General features: G+C 40.6%; 1 protein-coding gene across 1 annotated transcript in view; it reads right to left on the reverse strand.

Annotated features, from left to right (window-relative positions):
- Positions 1 to 5,613: 5,613 nt before the first annotated feature.
- Positions 5,614 to 23,557, reverse strand: part of LOC102295918 (glutamate receptor ionotropic, NMDA 2C) — a 62,252-nt gene continuing 44,308 nt past the window's right edge. Inside the window, exons 10-16 of the mRNA XM_005913535.3 lie at positions 23,061 to 23,214; positions 22,543 to 22,668; positions 21,022 to 21,251; positions 16,263 to 16,423; positions 13,462 to 13,649; positions 11,546 to 11,778; positions 5,614 to 9,077 (exon numbers count right to left, since the gene is read on the reverse strand). Coding sequence (XP_005913597.1) covers positions 7,518 to 9,077; positions 11,546 to 11,778; positions 13,462 to 13,649; positions 16,263 to 16,423; positions 21,022 to 21,251; positions 22,543 to 22,668; positions 23,061 to 23,214 — 2,652 coding nt within the window. The 3' untranslated portion in view covers positions 5,614 to 7,517. The remainder of the gene's footprint in view (positions 9,078 to 11,545; positions 11,779 to 13,461; positions 13,650 to 16,262; positions 16,424 to 21,021; positions 21,252 to 22,542; positions 22,669 to 23,060; positions 23,215 to 23,557) is intronic.

The raw sequence follows: 23,557 nt of genomic DNA on the forward strand, positions 1-23,557 counted from the left end.
GCTGGCAGATCCAATCGTCTCGTCTCGGATACAGCGGGAGCTGCTGCATGCCCGCACGTTCACGCACACAAGCACGCACAGACATGCACGTGGAGTCTCAAATTCAAAGTTTAATTGCATACTGTAGCACAATAAAATATGTCCTCATATGCACAGACAGCTGTCACACTCAGAATGCTGTACTGCTTTGATGATTTAGTTAATATGAAAGCGAAAGTCAAAACAACCAGAGCGTCTGTCATCTACAGCATGTTCTTGCATGTACGTATGCCAGTGAAATAGCAATGATGTTGTTTTTCAGTGCTTGTGTATCTCTCTTTAATTTTAATAAGGCCATCATTACAAAATTGTACTCCTTCACGCAGCTGTAATTTCACCCAAGATTTGAAGATGCTTGGGATCTTTTCACTGGAAGGTTTTCCACATTTCCTGGTTTTCCACATTGTCGTCCTGCAATTCAAATGATAATCCTTCCTCTGTCAGACACAGAGAAATAAATCTCTCCTTACCTCTCTTTGCTCTCCTGCACACTTCCCACCTGTTCTTATATCAGCTGTCCTAATATTTTTCTCTTATCCTTCTCCTCTTCTCTCCTCATTCCCTCCACCTCCCCTACCTTATTCTCTCCATCTCCTCGCCGAGCCACCTCATCTCGTGCCCTCCTCCTCGCTTTCTGTCTCTCCTCCTGTGACAATTCTCAGCCATCTCCTTTGCCATCTCTAGTTTCCCTCGACCCTCTTTTTTCCTCCCCTCAACTCTTGCTCCAAATATTTTTCTTCTCTTCATTTCTACCCACACATTTTGTCCTCTCATCTCATCCCCTCTTCCTCTTTCCTTTTCCTTCTTCTCACCTATCAGGGAGGGCAAGCCAGCCTTTTGTCTCAAGGTGACTCAGAGCATCTGGAGCTGTTGCCGCGATATGTGAAGCAATTTATTCGCAAGCGGGAGGTGTGAGGAGACCGGACTCCGGCTCTCTGGTGACTCCAGACGTTGTGGCCGTCGACCCTGTCAAGGTTGCTGCTTGTTTATATCCGTATATTAAAAGAAAAGAAAAGCATATGCATAATTAAAAATTAACTGGGCTGCCAGATTCAGTTTGTGCTTCTTGGCATTAATTTTATTTAAAAAGAGGTCATAAACAAGCAGATTTACACACTGGATGAACGAGTCGAACATCCCAGTGTGAAGTGAGGTGTGTCAGTGCAAATGACAAGATGAATGGATGAATAATGTTTTACCTTCAAGGGTGGTCTTTATAGACTACTGTGTCCTGACATGAAAATTAAATCAGCAAGCTGTTAAAGGTGCCTAATTGTTCTTCATTTCTTCACGTGCTTCCCTCCCCTTTCATCCGTGTCTGGGATTGATATGCCATATGTTTATGTGTGTCAGTATGTATTTATAGATGGAAAAAAATGATTTGAATGTGTAAATGTTGTGCAAGTACTTCATATTAAAAACATGTCAATGTGTTGGTCTCTGTGTGTGACGTCGGCAGCCTGTCCCAGGTGCTCCATTGATGTTTTCATATGCATGAGTCACATCTTTCATCATTTGGCAGGACAGGTCCTTCATCAGTACTGATGGAGCCTCTACACACATGTAATCAAGACACAGACACACACACACACACACACACACACACTGGAATACATCCAGGTTTCCAGGCATTTAGTCACCTCAAGGAATGCAAATGACTGTGCTTATTTTTTTTTTTTAATTCAAAGCACTCAAGTAAAACACTGAAATGATTTTCTGTACAGTGTCTCTCACAGTTATTGTGTGGCTATTACCATTATCTGCTAGCTGTGCCAGCCTTTTCATGCTGTGCAACAACAACAAAACAGAAGAGTCTGCAGCCGTTTTTGCTGTCCTTAGGCACAGTGGTTCATCGAGCAAGTGTCGCAGCCTGCACAGTTTGTGTATACAAAGACATATGACTTGTTAAAAAGAAGAGACTTGTTGGAATTAAAAATAATCAAATGACTGATCATCAACAAGTGTGACCATCTCTATGAAAGCTGTGGTTTTCACAGTGTTAATGCAATGACACAATCTTCGCGGCAGTGAAGGCCCCAGCATATACACCCTAAGATCAGACCATGCGATACTGGGCTACATCTGAGACTCTGCAGGCTTCAGTTAGTATGTTAAATGTTAAAATGAATAACAGTGCAGTTATAAAAAGACTAAAACCATATAGGTTTGTTTTCTTTTGTGAAGGATTTCCAGGAAAAATCTTAATCTGTTTAAAACATCCGCTTTATCCGAGACCGGGTCGCGGGGGCAGCAGCCTAAGCAAAGAAGATGGATGAAGATGTTTAAAACATTTTTTGGCCATAATGTGCATAGTTCAGCCGAAGTCCAGATCTCAGTCTGATTGAAATGCTATGCAGGACCTTTAGAAAAATGTCTATAAACAAATGTCTGAAAACCTCAATGAACTGTAAGAAGAGTGCGCTTATTGGTTATTGTTGCTAAAGGTGGTTCTGCAAATTACCTAATCATGGGATTACTTAGTTTTACTTCGACTGCAAAGAGTCCAGTGAAGATTTTCTTTTCCACATGCAAGTAACAAACACAAAATGCAGTTTTAAAATTGTTTTAGTTATTAGGGGGAAAAAGCTATTCAAACCAACAAATTTAAGTCCAGACTAGGCCACAGCCACACCAAAATCTTCATTTTGTCTTTTTAACCACTCAGAGGAGGCTTGCTTTTATGTTTCTGGCCATTGTCTTACTGAATAACACAATTAAGGCTACGCTTCAAAGCATTTCCTTCAGGATTTTCTAGTAGACAGCAGAAATCATGATTCCATCAATTATAACAAGTCGTCCAGGTCCTGAAACAGCAAAGCAGCCCTAGACCACCACACCACCTCCACCCCGTTTAACTGTTAGTATGATGTTCTTTTAATAAAATGCTGTGTTAATCTTATTTGGGCAAGTGTGACATTCAGATCTTCAAATGTTGTTCCGGGTTCTTCTGTGACCTCTTGGATGTGGTGGGCTCTTGGAGCAATTTTGGTGGTCCAGTCAATTTTACGAAGGTTCACCCGTGTTTCTCGCTGTGACTTTTGATTTTTTTTTTTTAGATCCATACATGCTCCAAAGGGTGGCTGGCCTCTCCCTTAGAGATAGGGTGAGAAATTCGGCCATCCGGGAGGGGCTCAGAGTAGAGCAGCTGCTGCTCCACATCGAAAGGAGCCAGCTGAGGTGGTTCGGGCATCTGACAAGGACGCCCCCTGGGCGCCTCCTGGGTGAGGTGTTCCAGGCATGTCCCACCGGGAGGAGGCCCCGGGGCAGACCCAGGACACGCTGGAGAGATTATATCTCTCGGCTGGCCTGGGAACGCCTTGGTGTTCCCCCGGATAAGCTGGAGGAGGTGGCTGGGGAGAGGGAGGTCTGGACCTCTTTGCTTAGGCTGCTGCCCCCGCGACCCAGCCTCGGATAAAGCGGATGAAGATGGATGGATGGATGGACATGCATAACAATCCATAGATCCATAGAGATCAGGACAATTTAAAATTCAGACTCAATGAAAACCAAAGTTTTGACAAAGAGTTTTTATGAGTCATCTTAAGGTTAGTTATTAGTTATATTCATGCAATAGTTAAAACTTTTCACTAACAACTAAAAAATGTGAACTGTAATTTAACATATGGTAAATATAAAAACAATATGCAAGAGCTAAAGAATGGCAAAAAAAAAAAGAAAAAGAAAAAAAAGAATGGTGCTGATGTGTTACAGTTACATAAATGTGGAGAGATCTGGTCACAGAGCCCCAGATGGCCTGATAGCATGTAGAGGGTGTTTACTGATGGCTGGGATGAATTACTTTCCCCACAGCAGAATGGAGAAGCTCTTCCAGATGTTAATGTGTAACAAAGAAGTGAAACGTGCAGTTCTTAAAACCTCCATCTGAAGAAAGTTATTTTAGATTATGCTATATTTAGATTATGTTTTTATTAGCACAAGTACATCATTCTCCACTGTATACATTGCTGCTTCATAGATTACAAGTTCAAATTCAGAAGCATCCATTTTTTCCTTCTCACCAACAAAAGAAAATGACATAGATGCTTTATGATATAGAGATGGGCATCTCTTCTAACTATACTTTCCTTTTGCACAACAATGCTATCAGATAGTTGTACCCAAAAAGATAAAATCCACCTTCACCTGTTCAAATCCAGGCTTTTTATCTTGGGCCAAAAAGCATGTCTTAATTACATAATTACCAAAGCCCGCTGAGCCTCTTTCTGATCTTCTAGGATGAAAAGCAGTCCAATTACCTCAAATGCTAAAAATATGGGATCAGCAGCAGAGAAGAGGATTAAATCAATATTATGGTCCAATCTAAGGCAATGCTCCAATAACAAAGAAGAAAGTAATGGAAAAATCATAGTGCTCAATGTTTTTGCTCCCGAACATTACTCATCCGGCTTCCTCAATGGAGTCTTATCTCGTTATGACAACAGCATGGAGTAAAAGGTCACCTTGGACTGAGGTACGTTATCTTTGCTTGAATTTGCTTCAGGCAGGGGTTACTGGAGAGTTAATAGCGTGCCATGATCGCCACTCTGTCAGGTTTGGTAAACGCTGACAGAAATTATGTCAAAAGTTGAAAAGTTGACAGCAGATTAGAAGTGACAGAAGAACATCACTGCCAGTTGATGGTATCTTTTTTTCTGCCTTGTATTTGTGTCACCAGCTGACATGTGACCCAAACACCAAAAGGATATTCCTCCCGGATGCTGCAGCAGATGATTGACCTCCATATGACAAGATCAGCGAAGGAGGCTTTGATCTGTGACCAGATCCTCATCTTCGTCCGCTAGTCTGTCTTTCCTGTCCTTTCTAACTTGTATATTTTCTAAGTTCTTAGTTATCAGATATCACTGTTGTGCCATTGTTTGATATTTAAGTATGTTTAACTGTATTTTCTACACATATGTGTTGATTTTTGATATGTGATCAGAGGTTTGGCAAGTTCCAAATAGAGAAGTTAGTTCAAAAGTCGTGTATGTATTAACAGATGTGTATTTACAGAGAAGTCTGAATTAAGACACTGAACAGCAGGCACTTAGCTGTGCCTCATAATCTACCACAAAATCTCTGTAACATACACACAATGACATGTTTGTATATTTTCAACATGCAACAATTCTTTACAAAAACAGTACTCACCCCTCAGAACTTGATCTTTTGTCACAGCAAAGTCACTGATAACTCAGATCCGAGGTCCTGGTGACATAGTTACTCTGCTCTCTTATCTCCTTCCTCCTTTGATCACTATTACAGCGGTCACCAACCCCTGGGCCATGGACCAGTCCGTGAGTCGTTTGGTACCAGGCCGCGAGAGTTGATGCTCAGGTGTGAAATTTATGGTTTTCAGGGTTTTTATCATTTTTTGGCGTTATTTCTTTTTTTATTGTTTTTATCGCTAACTCGGTTTCCCTGGATCTTTTCCCGGGTGTTATGAATAAATCTTCTCTTTTTTTTTGTACTGGTACTGGTTTTATGTTCTTGCATTTATCTGCAACACCTTAAAGGCTGGTCCGTGAAAATATTGTCGGACATAAACTGGTCCGTGGTGCAAAAAAGGTTGGAGACCTTTGCACTATTATATTACTTTACCTGCTAAACATAATTTATAATGCCACTGTGCTGACGACATTTACTATAAGCAAATTATTGCATCGTTGACGTCAACCGGTTCACGAGCGTTTTCTACAAATGACAGGAAGCTAAATCAAGAAGTACAAGTGATACATTTCCCAGCATTCCCGTCCACCATCAAAACTTTCCTGAGGCAATGCTTGTTTTAAATAATTGAGTGCAAAACGCTTGAATAAATATTTGATGCATAAAAAAAGGCTTTGGTTCACAGTCTGTCCACCTTAACATAATAGTGAACAATGTATTCTGTGTAACCTGAAGGATCCGTATGATATTCCTTTTGATTTGACCCCAGGGCTGAATAAGATTTGCGATACCGATGTGTAGCTAACCAACATCTCTAAGGAATGTTTCCACCACCTTGTACTATGAAACTTTCTATGCTGTGAAGAACTAAGGTCATGGAATCAAGTATCAGGCTACCCAGAGTACTGTAATATGGCTTTGTATTCTATTAGAATACAAATGTTCCTCAACAAAATAGGAGCAACAAAGAAGAAGTACACATGCATATTCTTTCAAAAAGGCTCTTTAATTGGTCTAAGTGATTAATTACAGGGTGAGGGAGCCAGGTAATATAGATACTAGAATAGCTTTCAATTACCTCATTTAAATTTGATCATTAAACAGTTAGAGGAGATGGGAAATAGGGACAATGAGGGAATATAAAAGAGTGGAAAAGAGGGAGTGATGAAAATCGTAATATAGGCAAACTGTAGAGTTAATACAGTAATAACAAATGTTTCAATAAATCAGCGACAGCTTTACAAAAAGAAAAACTCAGAATGTGCCAGAGGTGTATTTAGAAAAAGAGTGACTATAAATTCCTATCATATGTAGAATACATGAATATGACACTAACAGCCTCAATTAACACATTTCTCTATATTGATATAGTATTTAGGATATAGAATTGATTTAATGTCAGGCCCTGTGCGATGTTGTGCTGTACTGTAGCCTCACAGTGAGACACAGCGAGGAACGAGAGTCCATAGTTTAAGACACCTAGTGCTGGTCAATCCTGTCCTGTCGCTTTCACCAGTTTGCAGATTGTGTTCACATGGACTGCTTTCACATAGTCAATCCCTTGTCTGCCTCATCACTAAATGAAGACGTGATGATTTTAGCTCCAAAACATTATGAATATTTAATTAAGTTACCTGAAAATAACAGATGTCTCAAAATGATTATTACTTCAGTTTAGAAAACTGCTGCTGCTTTTTGTTTCTGGAATACAAGCATTTTAATACTGAATGTTTCATGTTGGAAATAAAACTCTCCACGTCTGCTTTGCATCTCTCTTAAAATATCTTGCTACAATGGCTGCTTGTTTTTGGTGGTTGTGTTTAAAGATAGTCCATCTATTCGACACCCAAGACTAAATCCCAACCATCCACAATAAAATATACACAACACACACAGCATGAAAACTCTGGTTATAGTTTAACCATGCGCCAACACCATAGACTGCTGTAAATTTTGGTGCACATTGAAGCACAGAAAACACATAAGCGTTGTTCATAAGAAAGTAGCAAGTGGGTTTAACCTGCCAACGTCAGATTTCGGTAGCTTTCTTGAGGATATATTGGTAACAGTGCAGTCTTCTTTCTGTACTGATTATCGCGTCAGTTCAACATATCCGTAAAATCTGGCGAGCCAAAACTTTGTTCTTTACCACATAAAGTCACATCGAAAATCAACAGTTACTTCAAGTCACACACTTTACCCTTTTATGTTAATCTAACCAATAAACTCTCTCCACAGTGGTAATGTTTTAATGTCCTGTCAACTGTATAACCACAATTTTCACCTTTTGAGGTCCTAGAGGTGTCCAATCAAACTTCAGATTCCAAGCTGGACACCCGTCGCCAGGGCCTAAGTACACAGGGGCTCCCCACAGGCTGCCCCCCTGCTCCCTGACCTACCTGAGCCTCTGATCCAGTCTGGGACCCCTGATAGACCCCGTAGGCTCCATACACACTGTCCTGGTACAACAGAGCCCGCTGCCCCCCACACCCCCCACCACCACAAGCCAACAGCTGGCAAACTGGGCTGGATCCTGGGTGATTGCTAGCAGTCTGGCTGTGGTGCTGCAAGTCCAGGGGACCATGGTAGAGGGGGAGTCCAGGGTATGAGTTCAGGTAATGCGCATACTGTCTGCTGAGCAAGCTGGTGGCTCTCCGTACCACGCCCCGCCCTATCCCAGTCCCATGTTGCACTGCTTCTCCATATGTTGGTAGGTGGGTTGAGTGCGAGTAGCGCAGCCGCTGGCCCTTACGCCCATTGGGCTTCCTTTGGTCCTCCCTTATATGGAGGTAGGCCTGGTTCCTCGGGAGGCACAGGTTGTTTCGAAGATGTGCAGGATTGTATGCCTTAGCAGGTGTAGTTTGAGTAAGAATACATGGGAAGAGGTCTGGAAGGGTTGAAGGTGATTGACTGGACAGGGAAGACTGGGATTCATCAAGCTGGTGGATCTGCTCGCTACCCCATGTTGCTTTGAGAAAAGAGGGGCGTCTGTGCCTGCGTCTGCCTCTCAGCACAAGGTCCTCCGGTGGCCAAGAGCCGTAGTTCTCTACACGCGGAGGCATCGTCTCCCCTGTATAAATATTGTCAACGCTCGGGGACGACATGTGGTTGTCTTGGAGGTGGTTGACTTTAAGCTCACTCAGACACACAGGACTTTTGTCACTCTTTTCCTGCTCCCCGTGTATTCTCCTCTCCACATCCCCATCGTCAAACTGAAAACTCTTGGACCTCCTTTTCCGTCGGGAAAACCCCAGTTGAACATGCTGGTTTTGGGGTGAGGAGGCTGGGTGAGAGGTGTAGATGTCAGGTAGCTGGAGATCGGTGCAGGGAATGAAGGACGAGTGTGAGTGGGTGTCTACATAGAGTCTCCCGGTGGTTTGGTAGTGGTGTGGATGTTGATGAGGGAGTGGCTCTCCAACGGCCAAGTGGGGACTGCTGAGGCTGGAAACAGGAAGTGGTCTGTCATATAGACATGAAGTAGAGCGCGTTGGTAGTGTGTAGCGCAGTGGTGTGGGCCTGCTCATACCCCTCTGCTGTTTAAGAGAGGTTACAGCAGTCAGAGGTGGGGTTAGAGACTGCTGAGGAAGAGAGCAATGATTCTCTGTAATATAAGCAAACCCTGCTGGTACAGCTTCTGTGGCAACTTGTGGAACACGAACAGGCAAGCTGCCACCATGTCGACTCAGCTGTTCAATGGTCTTGGTGGCGTTGTCTAGGGAGCTCTCTACATTAGCGGTGGAGACCAAATCCTTTGCAGTTCGAAGCATCTTAAGCATATTTGCTTGCGCATAATTGGAGGTCAAATCAGGTTTGGCCAAACCAGACGAACGCCCAGTATCCTCCACTCCATTGAAGCAACTGTAAATACCCTGAAAGATAAACGAGAGGGACAAAAAAAACAAAAAGAATGAAGACAAGACGTGAGAAAAATTCTTTGCCCCCAAAGATCTTTTTAAGGACTACTTTGGCATTACCTTGAAATACTGTTTTGTTTCTTTTATATGTTTGTATTTCATCTGATCTAATGAGAAAGGCTGAGCTGCATTACAATACAATGTTGTGTGTTATAATAGACCACTGCTGGTTATAACTACAGTGAGAGTTGGTGAATCCTTATTTATAGCTGCTGTCTGTGTTTCTAATATTAGGAAGAAACAGTGAACATAGTGGTGGTTCAGGCAGGGTTCAAGAAGTCAATCTCTGCAACAGTCTTGGCCACACTACTGAAGCTGCTTTAGGCTACTCTCAGCTGTGGTGTGTCTGCAAGCAACTTTGCAACCCACCTCCATCTCAGCTTCTCCTCTTAATGATGTCAGTGATTCTGGCTGTAGCTGTGCATTGGATGTTAACCTGACATATGTTGGTTGCACATATCTGAGGGAAGCACAACAGGTTCAAATAATACTAGTCTTATTCTAGCTGGATATGTCTTTCACAGATTGAACCAACGGCACATATCCAGCCACAGCTTCATCTGTCACAGCAGGAAGAGAAGCTACCGTTCTGCTTACATCCAGATGTCTACTGTCTGTACTGCAATACTTCTCTCAATTACCACAGACAAGAATGACTCAAAAGACAAGAAAACAGAATTTAGGAATAAATCAAGAAATCACTGGTTAGCCACAAACTGTTTAACTTTGAATCGCCCTAGTGGGAACAATTTGACAGATGAGATTTCCCCCATCTTAAAGTGATGACCCACCTCTTATATACTAAACATCCCATTGGCATAAAAATAGATTTCATTAATATCTTATCTTGTCACCGAGGCAAGTGTTAGTCACCAGTAAATTATGCATTCTCCCCGAACCCAAGGAAAAACTGTTTAAGCTGAGAGGATTGGACCAATAGTGGCACATGGGGACACATGCCTAAAGTCCCTTACAGAACAAACTGTCTCTAACTCTAACAAACAAAGAGCCAAATCCCATGACTGTTCTCTGCTTACAGTTTGCTGAGACATCCTGAAAGAGCCAAATTTAATTTGGTCCTTGGGGCTGCCCCATATGGATTAATGATCAGATAGTCATTTAGCCGTTAATCTGATAAAACCCAGATCCAGGCACAATGGTATGATTACACAGTAGAGGAGGCTGGAGTCCATAGACATTTTCCTGGCTGTAACTGAGGCCAGAGCATTTTGCCTCAATAACCACATTCCAAAACAACTGCATCAACAAACTGGGTAGTGATTTAGGCTAATTGAACATTAGGCAATCAAAGTTAAATGCTGAGTAAACATCAGAATTAGAGCTGCTTTTCATCCTTTTTTGTCTCTCCCCTCCCCTCTCATTCTTAATAAGAATACTGTACCATTTTAGCTAACATTATAACAAGGCCTTTCAATAACGCAATGTAATTGCATGCAAATACACAGCCATTTGCATTAATTTATCATCACATAAAAGCCACTTCGTGTAAAACAACATGTTAAATGAAGAAAAAACCAACCAACCACTTAGAGCCAAAATAATATACCAGCCAGTCTTTCAATCTCTCCAGCAAGCTGTTATACAACTAATCAAATTACAGGGGCCAATCAGTCACTTAACTAAATGATCAATGCAAAAATCAGCGAGGCAATTTCTCAATCCCCCTTCTGTAAATCATGCAATCAGTTATCAAACCAACCGAGGATGCATAAACAACCCAGCTCTCTCACAAAAACAACTTAATCAACTGACAAGAGGCAACCTGATAGCTGAGAGGTTAGAGCACATAACAGCCATCCATCCATTTTCTTCATCGCTTATCCAGCCAGGGTCAGAGTGAGGCTGAGCAGCTGAGTGAGGCCAGCTGACACCGGCTAAGAGGCGGGATATACTCCGGATAGGTCACCTGTCCATCTCAGGGCTAACACAGAGATAGACAGGTGTTCGAGCTAACATCAACACATACGGCCAATTAACCTGAGGCAGGAAGCCTAAGCACCCAGAAAAAAGCCAGGTGGGCACAGGGAAATCATTCAAAGTCCACAAATAAAGGCCCCAGCCAACCAGCAGGTCAGAACCCAGCGTTAACCTCTGTACCAAAGAGCCATATCAACTGTTAAAAAAGAAGATTTAATCCAATATATGTATTATATTCATTATATATATTAAAATCAATATGTATGTCTAAGTCTTTTTTGCATTTTCTGTGTCCTCACTGGACCACAGTGCAACCCTGGAACATACCAGATGTGCACAAATGCCATCAGCAGTGATCCCATCCCAATTCCCGCTTGATTTTTGCTGCCTGCTTTCTTTCTATCCTGCCTGTTTTTGTTGCTCCTATTTCCACGAAGGCAATAAATAAAACAACAAAAATCAGTGAACAAACTTGCAAATCTCACCCTGCTGATGGCCAACAGGAAGTCGAGTTTGTGAGACTTGTGAAGGGAGTGTCTTAGTTTCCAGTAAAGCAGGTGTTCCCAGGCAAAGACCAGCAAGCTGAGGCCCATAGCCACCAGTAGCATGTAGAATACACCTGCCATGTTGTCGATGTCCAACTTGCTGCTCATTACTTCGTTCTTCTCATTCTGGCAGATGCCTGACAACCAAACTGTCTCTAAGCGCTCGGTGTCTCCTAAAAGGGATGAAGGTTTATGGGAGTTAGTCAGAGACATGACAGCTTTATAGTAACCTGAAGATAACCATTTCCATAATGAACATGTCATATGTTTTAGAGGTTTTTTACACTGTAGTTGGACAGAGCTAACTTCAGGCAACTCTGAGTTCCATAGTGTGAATGCTTGTTGTAAACAAAGCAAACAATTATTCTGGATAGATGAAGTTTTTAAGGTGATTTAAGTTTTTGGAGTGGAGCAAAGTTTTTGTTTTGTTTTGTTTTGCTTTAGAAAACAAAATATTCAAATGTCATAGGTTTCAATTTCTCATAATAAACCTATGATAATTATTATTCAGTTTGCATGACTCATTCTGTATTGCGGCCTAGGAATCGTAACAATTGGGCGCTCGTCCAATATTCCCACCTTTAATTTTGGGAAAATGTGTGTAAATATAGTCTAGTTGTTGGTTTTGTGGACTGTATGATTTGCACTTGTCTTTCCACTTTCCCTGGCCACATTAATGGCCCAGTCACAGGGCAAAGGGTTATTAAATTTTGATGATTTCCTTCTATTAAATTAACCCTACATATTGGGGAGAAATGTGCTCAGATTGGAGTGTGTTTAATTTGGTTTATTGTTCTTTTTGCACTCACATCATATGCCACACACTTGCCAGCTCATCCATGCACTGCTTCACACCACTGATATGAATTTACACTCATCACGATTATTATTAAGTTTAATTAACCTGTGGTAATCCTTATTCATTTGGTGGTGCAACTTCATTCTTTGTTGCCTATGAGCTGACCATATATATAGTGGAGATCTGTGTGGCTGGAACACAGGTATATCTAACTGAAGTGAATATTTCCATCTGTGGAGATACTGTATAGCTTTAATGTGAATATGTGAATTATAAAGGGAGATATTAAGTGCATATTATACTGTATATTTAGGTAATTATTAATGTTTTTTAAAATTCAACAACGTTTTGGACCAAAACTCAAAGATATGTATGCATAAGGTGTACACAAAAGCTTTATACATATGCATATTTTGTCTTCTTTGTTTTTCTGGTCATGTTAATGCATTCCCCTGTTCCAATACAGCACCCTTTATATCAGAGAACGTAAGGTCCCTGAACATATCTCCATTAAATATCATTACCACAAAAGCCACCCCTCTAGGCCTCTGAACAGGTGGCCACCTCTTGAGCTGAGCTCTCCCCAGCGGCCCATTTTATCACCCAGTTACCGTATGTTGACCATAAACACACTGTTAGTTACATCATCACGGAAAACTCGGAGTGAGTGTGAGTGTGTGCGTATGCGGGGAGGGTGCTCTTAAGCTCTCAGAGGAGGGAGGATATTAACTCCAGACCGGCGGCAGCCACCATGGGGAATGTGTTTGTGTGTGTGTGTAGGTAGGACGTGTATATATATGTGTGTGTGAGTGTGTCACAGAGATAATCATATCCCTAACATTTCCTGCTGTTCTGCAGGATATTAACTCTTCCCTGTAAGCCCACTTCCCTGCTGATACAGCACACACTGAACTGGACTGACTCCAGATACATAGTGCACATACAGTGTGCCACAGAGACAGAAATAAACACAGACGTTTACAGTTGAGGAAAATCTAAAAGTGTGTGCAGGTACGAGATGTACTTTTTAAAATGAAAGATTTGGATCTGTGCCTACCATCTCCAAGGAACTGCAACAGTGCTAGATCAATAGGTCGTTTCCAGCGTGAGTCTTTCTCCAGAGCGATGCCATACCCCGTGGTGGCAAACACTTTCCCACTGCCGATGGTCACCAGTTTGCAGCCCTCATCCTTCCCGGCCATGTAGTTTAAAACAGCAGCATCATAAATGAAGGCGTCCAGCTTCCTGCATGCAAATGGAGTATCTTAAGTGTAGTGGCTGTTTGATGTTTTTATATATACATATATATATTACTTAAAATGTTCTCTGTATGATTTTATTTCCACCCTGATGAAGCTTCAAATCCAAATGCATCAGTCAGTCAATAAAGTTATTCTATATATTACAAGTTCTGCTGGATTTTTCAGACTGTAAGCTGTCCTCATGAACCACAGGTGAAGTTGTTCCAGAATCCCCTGCACCGTGTGTTTCACTGCCTAACTTTGCCCTCCTTCTGATTTCTCTTTTCCGTTTTGCATATTTGTCATATTTGCATGTGTTAGATCATGAACACATTTTAATATTAGACAAAGATTACAGAGTAAACACAAAATGTAATTTTTTTTAAATAATGACTTCTTTTATCAAGCAAGTAAAGTTATCCAAACCTACCTGGTCCTGTGTGGAAAAGCAGTTACATCCTAAACGTAAGTAACTAACAACCTGGCTGTGACAAGAATTGCAATCAAGTGTTTGTGAAAACTGGCAACTGATGGCAGCAGATGGCCGCCCCACCCTGAGCCTGGTTCTGCTGGAGTTTATATCCTGGTAAAAGGAGTTTTTCCTTCCCACTATCGCCAAGTGCTTTCTCCTCTGTGGTCTTTGGCTGTATTATTGCAGGATCTTTATCTTATAAATAAAGCGCCTTGAGACAACAGATTAATTTTGTGCTATTTGAATTGAATTGAATAGATGAAGGCATCTTGAAGCAGCAAAGCAGCCCCAGACCATCACACTACCACAGCCATGTCTGACTGCTGGTACCATGTCAGGACTCAGAGCTTCCAAAATGTTTGTCTTGTCAGGCCACTAAATATTTTCCCCAAACTCTTAGGGATGATCAAGATTTGGCAAATGTGAGAAGAGCTTTGAGTTCTTTTTGGTCAACAGTGGTTTTCACCTTGGAACTCTCCCATGAATATCATTTTTTCCCAGTCTCTGAAGGTCCAGTGAGGCCTGCAGTTCCTTAGATGTTGTTCTGGGCTCTTGGAATAACTTTGCTAAACCAGCCACTGCTCCAAGTTTTGTCTATTTGTGGGTAATCACTCTCATCGCGGTTTAGTGGAGTATCAAAGCCTTAGAAACTGCTTTGTAAAGCTTTTCAGAGTAATAGACATCAGCGTGACTTCAGTGTCATTAGAGGGTGGCATAATAATATGATGCTTTTTCGACAGGTGTAACAGTAATCATGCCTAAGAATGGTTTGTGACATTTAACTCAAATTAAAACAAAAAAAAGGTTAATCGCAGTTAATTCATGTTCCAACAAGAGTTGGGTGTATTTTTTCACAAAGCACCAGCATCAGCTTCGATAGAATTTCTCCCTTAGTGAATTTTTTTTGTACTTACTGAGTTGTGTACTCTGTGTGTAGTTTGGGGTATTTTAGCCTATCAAATAGGAATGTGGTATTTTACTTACTACAGCCCACATTCTGCCTTCTAGTCCGACATTACTGTCAGTTAATTTAAAAAGCAATCATCTAGTTTGAATCTTGCTTGATAGTCGAAATTCATCAAAAAGAAGCTTTACTCAGCTTTTTTTTAAAGTATAATGCCAAATTTAAATGCACCAGTTGAGAGCCTCTCTCTTACAACACTCTGAAAAGTCTCGAACAGAAACCCAGGCTGTCGGATACAAGGATATTGTTGGACCCCAAAGCTACAGCTAGAGGCTCTGTGAGGCTGAATTAAGATAAAAAACACTTTGGGCAAAGAGGTAACGTCAACGGGTTCACAATGACAGGCAAGTATTCACGGGCTAATATCTGTTCCCTGCAGACAGTGACTGTCTGCAACAAAATTGAGTTGGTTGGATAAAGTTTAAAGTTAGGACATTGCATTAGATTAAAAAGTCAAAGGATCAACACAATAGTTACGATTTATGCTCTTGGGCTCATGGATACCTGCACTAAATATAATGGAATCTATCTCACTACATTAACCTCCTATCTATCTTGTACTTGATCGTGACACCAAAGTATCTGATACAATTACTTCATCATCTCGCCACCGTGAATGCTTTTGCCGAATTTCAGAGCAGTCCATAAGTCGGTGGTCTTTTACGTCTGGAACTGACTGACAACACACTCCATCAGGTGCATTACTAATTAAAGGTAAACAAGAAAGAAAGAAAGAAAGAAAGAAAGAAAGAAAGAAAGAAAGAAAGAAAGAAAGAAAGAAAGAAAGAAAATGTTGGATCAGATGTCTGAAAATCTATTTTTATTTCAGAGGGAAACCAAGAAAATCAGTAAAAAAAAAAAATATAAAGAGCGCACAACTGGTTTATAAAAAATGTCCCAAATCACCTGTATGGTTCTCAAAAATGATCTGGTCCTTTGTGAAGTTGGCATTCTCGACAGCTCTTTTCTATACAAATTAAGCTCTACTGGAAATTACTTTAAACCTAAAAATACACCCATCAGATTGGCCTATTTTAGAAATAGATACATAGAGCATCAAACCTCAAGTGTACTATACAAATTCTAATAATTATTACTATGTCTTTACTTGGATGAGGACCAATTAAATATAATTTTCTATCTAAATGTGTAATATATTTAAAATGTAATTAAAACTTTACCCATTTTTGAGGCTTTCTAGGGCTTCCTCCACCCCTTTCTGGTTGTATTTCACCATGTACGTATGCATGTCGGGGTAGTTGCTGCGGATGTTTCTCTCTGTGCTTCCATTTGGGACGGTCCCGAAGCGGAAAGGAGGATAATGCTCATGTGGTCTCTGGAACTGCAGGGAGACGGAGGAAGAGAGAAAAGGGAAAGAGGAGAAGACGCATGAGATAAGTGAGACATAGTGAAATAAGAGACTTTCAGTGAGGAGAAAAGCATAAAGAGAGAAGGAGTAAGCAGTGACAAGAGACTGACGGTAGTCAGGGAAGAATATGGAAGTGGGAGAGAACAAAAAAAATGCTGATGAGGAGATGAGCAAAAGGGGAAAAATATATTTTAAAATGTAGACAGGGAAAACTGAGGAGAGTAAAGAAAAATGAAGATATGAAAAAGGAGTATGGGCTCAAATTGTGGTCATAAATATTTTGTACTTGTAAATCAGTTTTGTATGTGTAAAAAGAATTTGTGTGTGTAAAAAAGATTTGTATGTGGACTTAGCCAAAAAAAAATACGTGTGAAACTCTGCAAGTTGCAAGTACGAATTTTGACCCTATTTTTCTTCCTTTCATCTGATTGGTCAATGTCATGTCAATCACATATTTAACTATCCAATCAGAGAACAGATGGGTTTGGCTATTGGAGGGGTGCTTTATGGAGCTTCAGGTCCTTGAAGGGAATAAATGCCCTAAAGGAGTGTCAGAGAACAAAAAACAAAGGAAAGACCAAAGGATGTGGAAAAGAGGAGGCAAAAGACGAAAGAGCAGAAGAAACAGGTGAAATAAAATGAAGATGAAGGATGTGCAGAGGAAAGAATAAAAAGGAAGGAAAGGGGAAAGAAAAAACAAGAAGAATTCAGGAAAAGGAGAAAAGGAAACATAAAGGGAAATTAGGAAGAATCTTAGGCAAGAAATTGTGAATCAATAAATGGAGAGGAAATTAAAAATAAACTAAAGAGCAGACATAAGTGTGAAGTAACATGGTAGAAAGGAGTCAAAAGGATGAGGGACTACTTAGAATAATTTAATTCAATTTCATGAGCTGGACCACACCCCAAACACTTAAATTTCTACAAATGCCTGCTGGCACCACGTACTCTCTGCTGCCATTTTCCCTGGCTCAACGTCTCTCAAAGGTATGATGGTGATTTGCTAGGCCCAGAAGCCACCACCGATCCTTGGTAAAGCCTTTTCCAAACTACAGCCTCTGCCCAAGCTCCCTGCTTCATCTTCAATTAACGCCTGTCATTCATATTTCAGGTTGAGGTTCTTGCTAATGAAATCCATCTTAAAGTCATTCCATCTTTTTCCAAAACTGATCTTATCGGCGACTAAACGTAACGCTGTATAAATGGAATGGAAGCCACTCACTCACCTCAGTGTTATTAAAATCTGATATCAACATGCATGAGTTCGAATCATTTCACTGCACAGAGATGATCCTAGCGTGGTTCAATCTGTGGCTGATCGAAGTTCGCGTTTGATTAGATGATGCAGAGAGCAGAATGAAGCCGAAATATGTCTGTTAACGCTCAATTAGACTGTAAACAGCAAAGAGCTATTCATCTTGGTTACAGCGTTGACCTTTTGCGCTGAGCACGAATGAATGGGCCAATCAAAATGTGAGCGTACGAGTAGATGCGTCTATGTGTGTTCATATAATCACGCTTTAGCTGCATTGCAATGGCTTTCGATGAGAGGCTTTTTGTTATAATGAGCTATTTCGGAAAAAAAAGGCCACATCACAGCCAGAAGATTAGAAATTACAGGATAGGTTCACATTGTGCAAGTCTATCTTAATTTGACACCCATACATACAACTGAAGAATTATTGGTTGCTGTAATTGCTGCTCCCGTCCATGCTGGCCATCAAGAGATTCCCTCTAAAAGCAATTTCATTGTAATTGATGGGGCGGCGATGTCCTGAGCTCCTCTTGTGTACAAAATTGCAGAGTGTGTTTAAGTTAATAAAATAATAATATGTAGCATCAACAGCCTTTTAGTGACTAATTGCAGCTTTGGAAAACAGTTTCTGTGGAAGCAAAGGGCAGAATTTCACACAACAATTCCTGAACTTGAAAGGTTACTGCAATTTTATACAGATCAAGGACTACAGAGTTTGTTCCCATTAGTTTGAAATTACTTTAATAGAAAAAAAGGGCAGTTATGCATGTCTCATATTGTATGTGGGCATTAAAATATACTTATTTTAGTACATAATGACTGTACAAAAAGTCCTCTTAATGAGGAAACTCTTTAGGTTAAATTTTAGGAAATAAATTTCTATCATTAGGATTAAGCCAGTAATCTCGTTCAGCAGTGCGTCCTATAACCTTTTTTTTTTTTTTTAAAAAGTACAAATGCCTCATGGTAAACTTAAAACCTCATGATTGCGATTATAATCACATCACAATTATAATCATCCTTTTACCTTATGTATTATCTGTTCTTATTTACAGCATCAGAAGATTCCCATTTCATCTGAGCTGGAGACATTTTTCCAAACCTGAATATGAAACACCTACACTACAGTGATGTGTATAATAAATCCACAGCTCACAAATAATCCCCTCCAAAAAGTATTTCATCCTGTTTGAGAAATTTCAGAACTTCACGGGTGGTAAGGTGGTGTGGTGATTAGCATTGTTGCCTCACAGCATGCAAGTTCTGGGTCCTCCTTAAATATTCTGTGTGTAGTTTGTGCTCCCTGTGCCTGTGGATTTTCTCTGGGGATGCCAGTATCCTCCCAAGGTCCAAATACATGCTTGTTAGGTTAACTGGTGATCCGAAACTGACTGTAGTTGTAGATGTGTGATAGATAAAGCACTGCATGAATGGCTTTAGTGACTTGTTGTGTAAAGCGCTTGAACAGTAAGACCACAAACCTGCTATGTAAGTGTTGCTACACTTTATTATTATTAGCCAGCTGTTTAAGGAAATTGAAAACTTTATTTTTCAATAAAAAAAAATTCTTGTCATCTTTTTCATCACTGTGAAGTCACCACAGTACTGCAAACTAACCTGTTTATCATGCACTAAATAACACACCATTTAAAATTATTACAGTTTAGTTTGTTTTGCAGGATGTTTCACAATATGAAAATACATACTTTATCCAAATGCATCATATACAATTCAAATATGTGATGATAATTATGGCATTACACATAAGCTTTAAATCTGCAATTTAGCGCTAGCTAGATTCTGGAGTACTGCAAAAGACACCTGCGCTTCTTCCGGCCCACTTAAGCTCCAGAGTTAAACCAAAAGTAATGAGTCCATTTTTAAAATGTAGGAAGTAGAAAGTACACATATTTGTTCAAAAATTTAGGGAATAACAGTAAAAAGTTATCTGAAAAATAAATACTCAAATAAAGTGCAGATACCTGAAATTCTATTTAATTTTATTTAATATTTGCACTTTATTACTTCCCACCTGTGGCTATTAGCAGAGATGGACAGTAACTGTAATCTGATTACTTGTTTCAAGTAACAAGTAAGGGATTATGATTGCAAAACAGTAATTAGTAATTAGTAATCAGTAAAGAAATGGCATTACTTTCTTGGAGAAGTAATCAGTAATTAGTAACTAATTACTATTTTCAAGTAACTTGACCAACACTGGCTCTTAGTAACTTAAACCCTATTTAGTCCAATTGGCTCATGATAGAGAATAAATAATAAAGAATGATCATATAGTTATGCATGGTAAACTAAATATTGAGATATATTTGGGTTTAAATAAAGCTCTTCTTTTGGATAGATTCATATTTTGTCCATAGTTAGCGCCACAGAGCAGATTTCTTTCTATTAATTTTCTTTGGAAATTCTAGGAAATTATGATGTTATTTTCAAAACAAGACATATTTCAAAGACTCCTAATTGTGTGTCCTTTAAACCTGCAACATGTAAACCTAGCGAGGGTACGATCTAAACCTAACCAATCTTTTGTTGTGCTGAATTAAAGGAAGGTGCGGCTCTATGCTGTGCAGGCTAATTAATATCAGTTCTGGAGCATAATGCATTTGCATAAAGTTAATATAGTCAGTTAATACAGCCATAGATCACTGAAGTGGCTCTGCTGATCCCTGCCTGGGAGATGTTTATGCTATGTATGACGGCAGGCTTTCTTGTAAAGCTCCTCTGAGGACCTGCTTCCAGGTTGAGTGTATGTGTGTGTGTCTTAGTATGTGCATGCACATTTAAGTAAAGTATGTGGGTGTTCTTTTCTTCTGTTGACCCTTTTTTGTTGCTGTTTAGTTTTTTTTTTAAAAATCATTTGACATTTTCCGATCTTGTTTTAACAGTGTGAGCGAGACGAGCGATGGAGACGGCACAGAGGGAATATTGATGGACAGACCATAACACTGACAGGACAAGTTGAGACTCAGACACCATCTGTATTGACAGAAAGGAGTAATTGATTAGTCATTCATGCCACTGGGCTCCCCAGTGATAGGAAAAGGACAGAGACATTCACATCAGAGTCTTTTTACTTGACTTCATCTTAAAGGCTTTCTGTGAGTCTTTTGTCTCTCCTCCATTCATGGCTTATTAGTCAATGCGGAGTGACAGCGAGCAGATGATGTGGTATAAGCTGGATTTGAACAAAAAGACATGATTTTCTCCATATCTCACAGCTCCACGAAAGCTCTCTGTGTTTGGGAGCAACTGTTCCACCTCATTGTTCCTCCAAGTGAAACTTTGTTCAGTGTCTTACCTTTTTGTCAGAGAGCCCAGACACGGTGTCGATATATTGCTCCTGGATCATGAAAGCAGCCAGGTTGGCGGTGTAAGAAGCCAGGAAGATGACGGCAAAGAAGGCCCACACCAGGACCATGATCTTACTCGTGGTGCCTTTAGGGTTTTCAATCGGGACAGAGTTGTTGAAGACGATGCCCCACAGCAGCCACACTGACTTCCCAATAGTGAATGTTGGACCACCGGGAGCTGAAATAGAAACAGGCGACAGTATCATCTAACCATGCATGTTTTATCTTTTAGAGTAAACTAGTAGGACCTTGAGCTCATCTTCCTTTATTGGTTTAGTGGAAATAAACAGCGAAGTGGGAAAACTGTGGAACTGTCCCTGGATCAGTTGCTGCAAATAAATGCCACTATCTTCAGTTAACTGTCTGGATTGCACTGTGGTAGACATTTCATATTTGTTTGCACTTTGAAAAATGATATTTGCCAATTATGTGATGTGATGTAAAAGTAAAGGCTTTGCTTTGGCTTAAATACCCACGTTTCAAGGGTCAGAGAAGAAATTATCTGACGTCAGAGTTTTCTTGACCAGTACCTCTACCCAGATCTCCTCTTACTGCAGACTTTGTCCTTCCATGTTCTTTCCTTCTTTGCTCCTGACAAACTAAACTAACACTCCCTGCAGTTGCTTCCAGGCTTTTTTCAGTTACAAAACCCACTGCGGCTGTCATTTCCTCAGCAGAACAGTCTTGTTTTCACTGGGGATTGGGGCTTTCTTCAGCCAAAATATAATATAAAAAAGAAATCTCTAAGCAAAGCTAAATTATCTGCATGGTAAAATACCACCAGAGTTAAGGGGAAATTAAGTTTTGTTTGTTTTCTTTTTACGTGGATGAATGGATTCTTTAAGTGCAGTATCTGATGACAGTGTTCAGCCCTTTTCTTTATCTGGGTTCTTTCTTCACACAAAATATGTCTACTGTTCACTGTGTAAGTATTCATCAGCCATCTCATGCCCTTCTACAAACTTCAAGATGACAGAACAATTTCACAGCATCAGCCGGTTTCCATCGCTCTCTGCCACCATTGCTCATGTGCAGCAACGGAGGGTGCCACCGCCATCAATCACACTTCGATTAGTGAAGCGACGAATGCTAATTAAAACAGGAAAATGACCTTTCGGACCTGGAGACGAGGCACACTCTGTCAGCGCTGAATTCTGGGATTGATTAGCCCTCCCAAACCCAACCCAAAATTTTGTTAAGGAATTTGAGGTTGCAGGACATGCTAGCGGGAAGGGGCGGGATTTAGAGGCCTGTAGGCAGGCTTACTTTGAAATGCTTGGTGGATTCAAATTGAATAGCTCTGAGCTATTCTGTGGATAGTTTTAAAAGAAGAAAATACTAATTGACTCCATTTGACACATTACACTCTGAAAACAACAGACTTTGCCTCTGCTTTAACGATGATCTAGTAATTATGAGTCCTGTATTATCCATCATAAATTCTTCCAATAAGAAGATGTAAGACTCACCTTTGGCGCTCACCAGACTGCGATTGTAGCCAGCTGGGCTGAAGTATTCAAACACAAACACCGTCACAGCCACCACAGTCAGGCACATCACAAACATCATGACCCAGACTGCTGGGCTATAAGGCTCTGGAAGAGGGGGAGGAGAAGTGAAGGAACAAACATGGGTTGGCGTGAGTCTCTTTTGTGGTTCTGTTTCAAAACCTCACCCTGAGATAGGCGGGATCAACGTGTGTAATAACAGGATACCAGGAGGGAGAATGAAGCTGAATTTTGTTGTTTGGTAAAGAGATTTAGGTGTGTGTGTGTCATGCATTAGGGGATTTAGTTGTAGGCTACAGTCATTGGTGGGATAAAAGCTTAATGAAAAGTTTCCTAAAGCGTCTACGGAGACAGAACTCGTTTAAGTAGGCCACCCTGCAAGAAAGTGGTTTGAAAGACGGCAACATCGCACTCCAAAGATAACAAATGATACAACCAGCTTGAACAAAGGAAATTGTAAATGTGAATGTGCTTCTCACCAAGAAAAGCAGACGGAGATACTGTTCCGTTGCTGCGCGCAACCATGACGCTGATGCCCGTCTCGACAAATGGCACGGAGAAGTCGATGATTTCAGAACGCTCCTCGTTGATAGTGAGAGAGCCAATGGCCATGTCAGCCCGCCTGTATAGCACCTGAGAGAAGAGACATAAGCAGAAAGCAAACAAAACCAACACAGAAGCACAACAGTGAGCCAGCTGTAGTGGTCAACAATTTCCCCCTCTTGATCCTACATGTGCTCTGCTTAAAATAGAAATATTTACACATTTTACAAGCAATCCTTTAAAAACAGGGAAGCCACAAGCAGCAAGCAATAAATGAAAAACATTTCTTTCATCATTTCAGAATCCACAAGGAGAAAATGCTGCATCTCAAGAGCTCTCACATCCAAGCCAGTTTTTCTGTAAAGCATTTTTTACACACACACACACACACACACACACACACACACACACACACACACACACACACACACAC

The sequence above is a fragment of the Haplochromis burtoni genome, unplaced genomic scaffold (assembly GCF_018398535.1).
Source record: "Haplochromis burtoni strain Fernald_Lab_line unplaced genomic scaffold, NCSU_Asbu1 Contig_6, whole genome shotgun sequence".
Lineage (NCBI taxonomy): Eukaryota > Metazoa > Chordata > Actinopteri > Cichliformes > Cichlidae > Haplochromis > Haplochromis burtoni.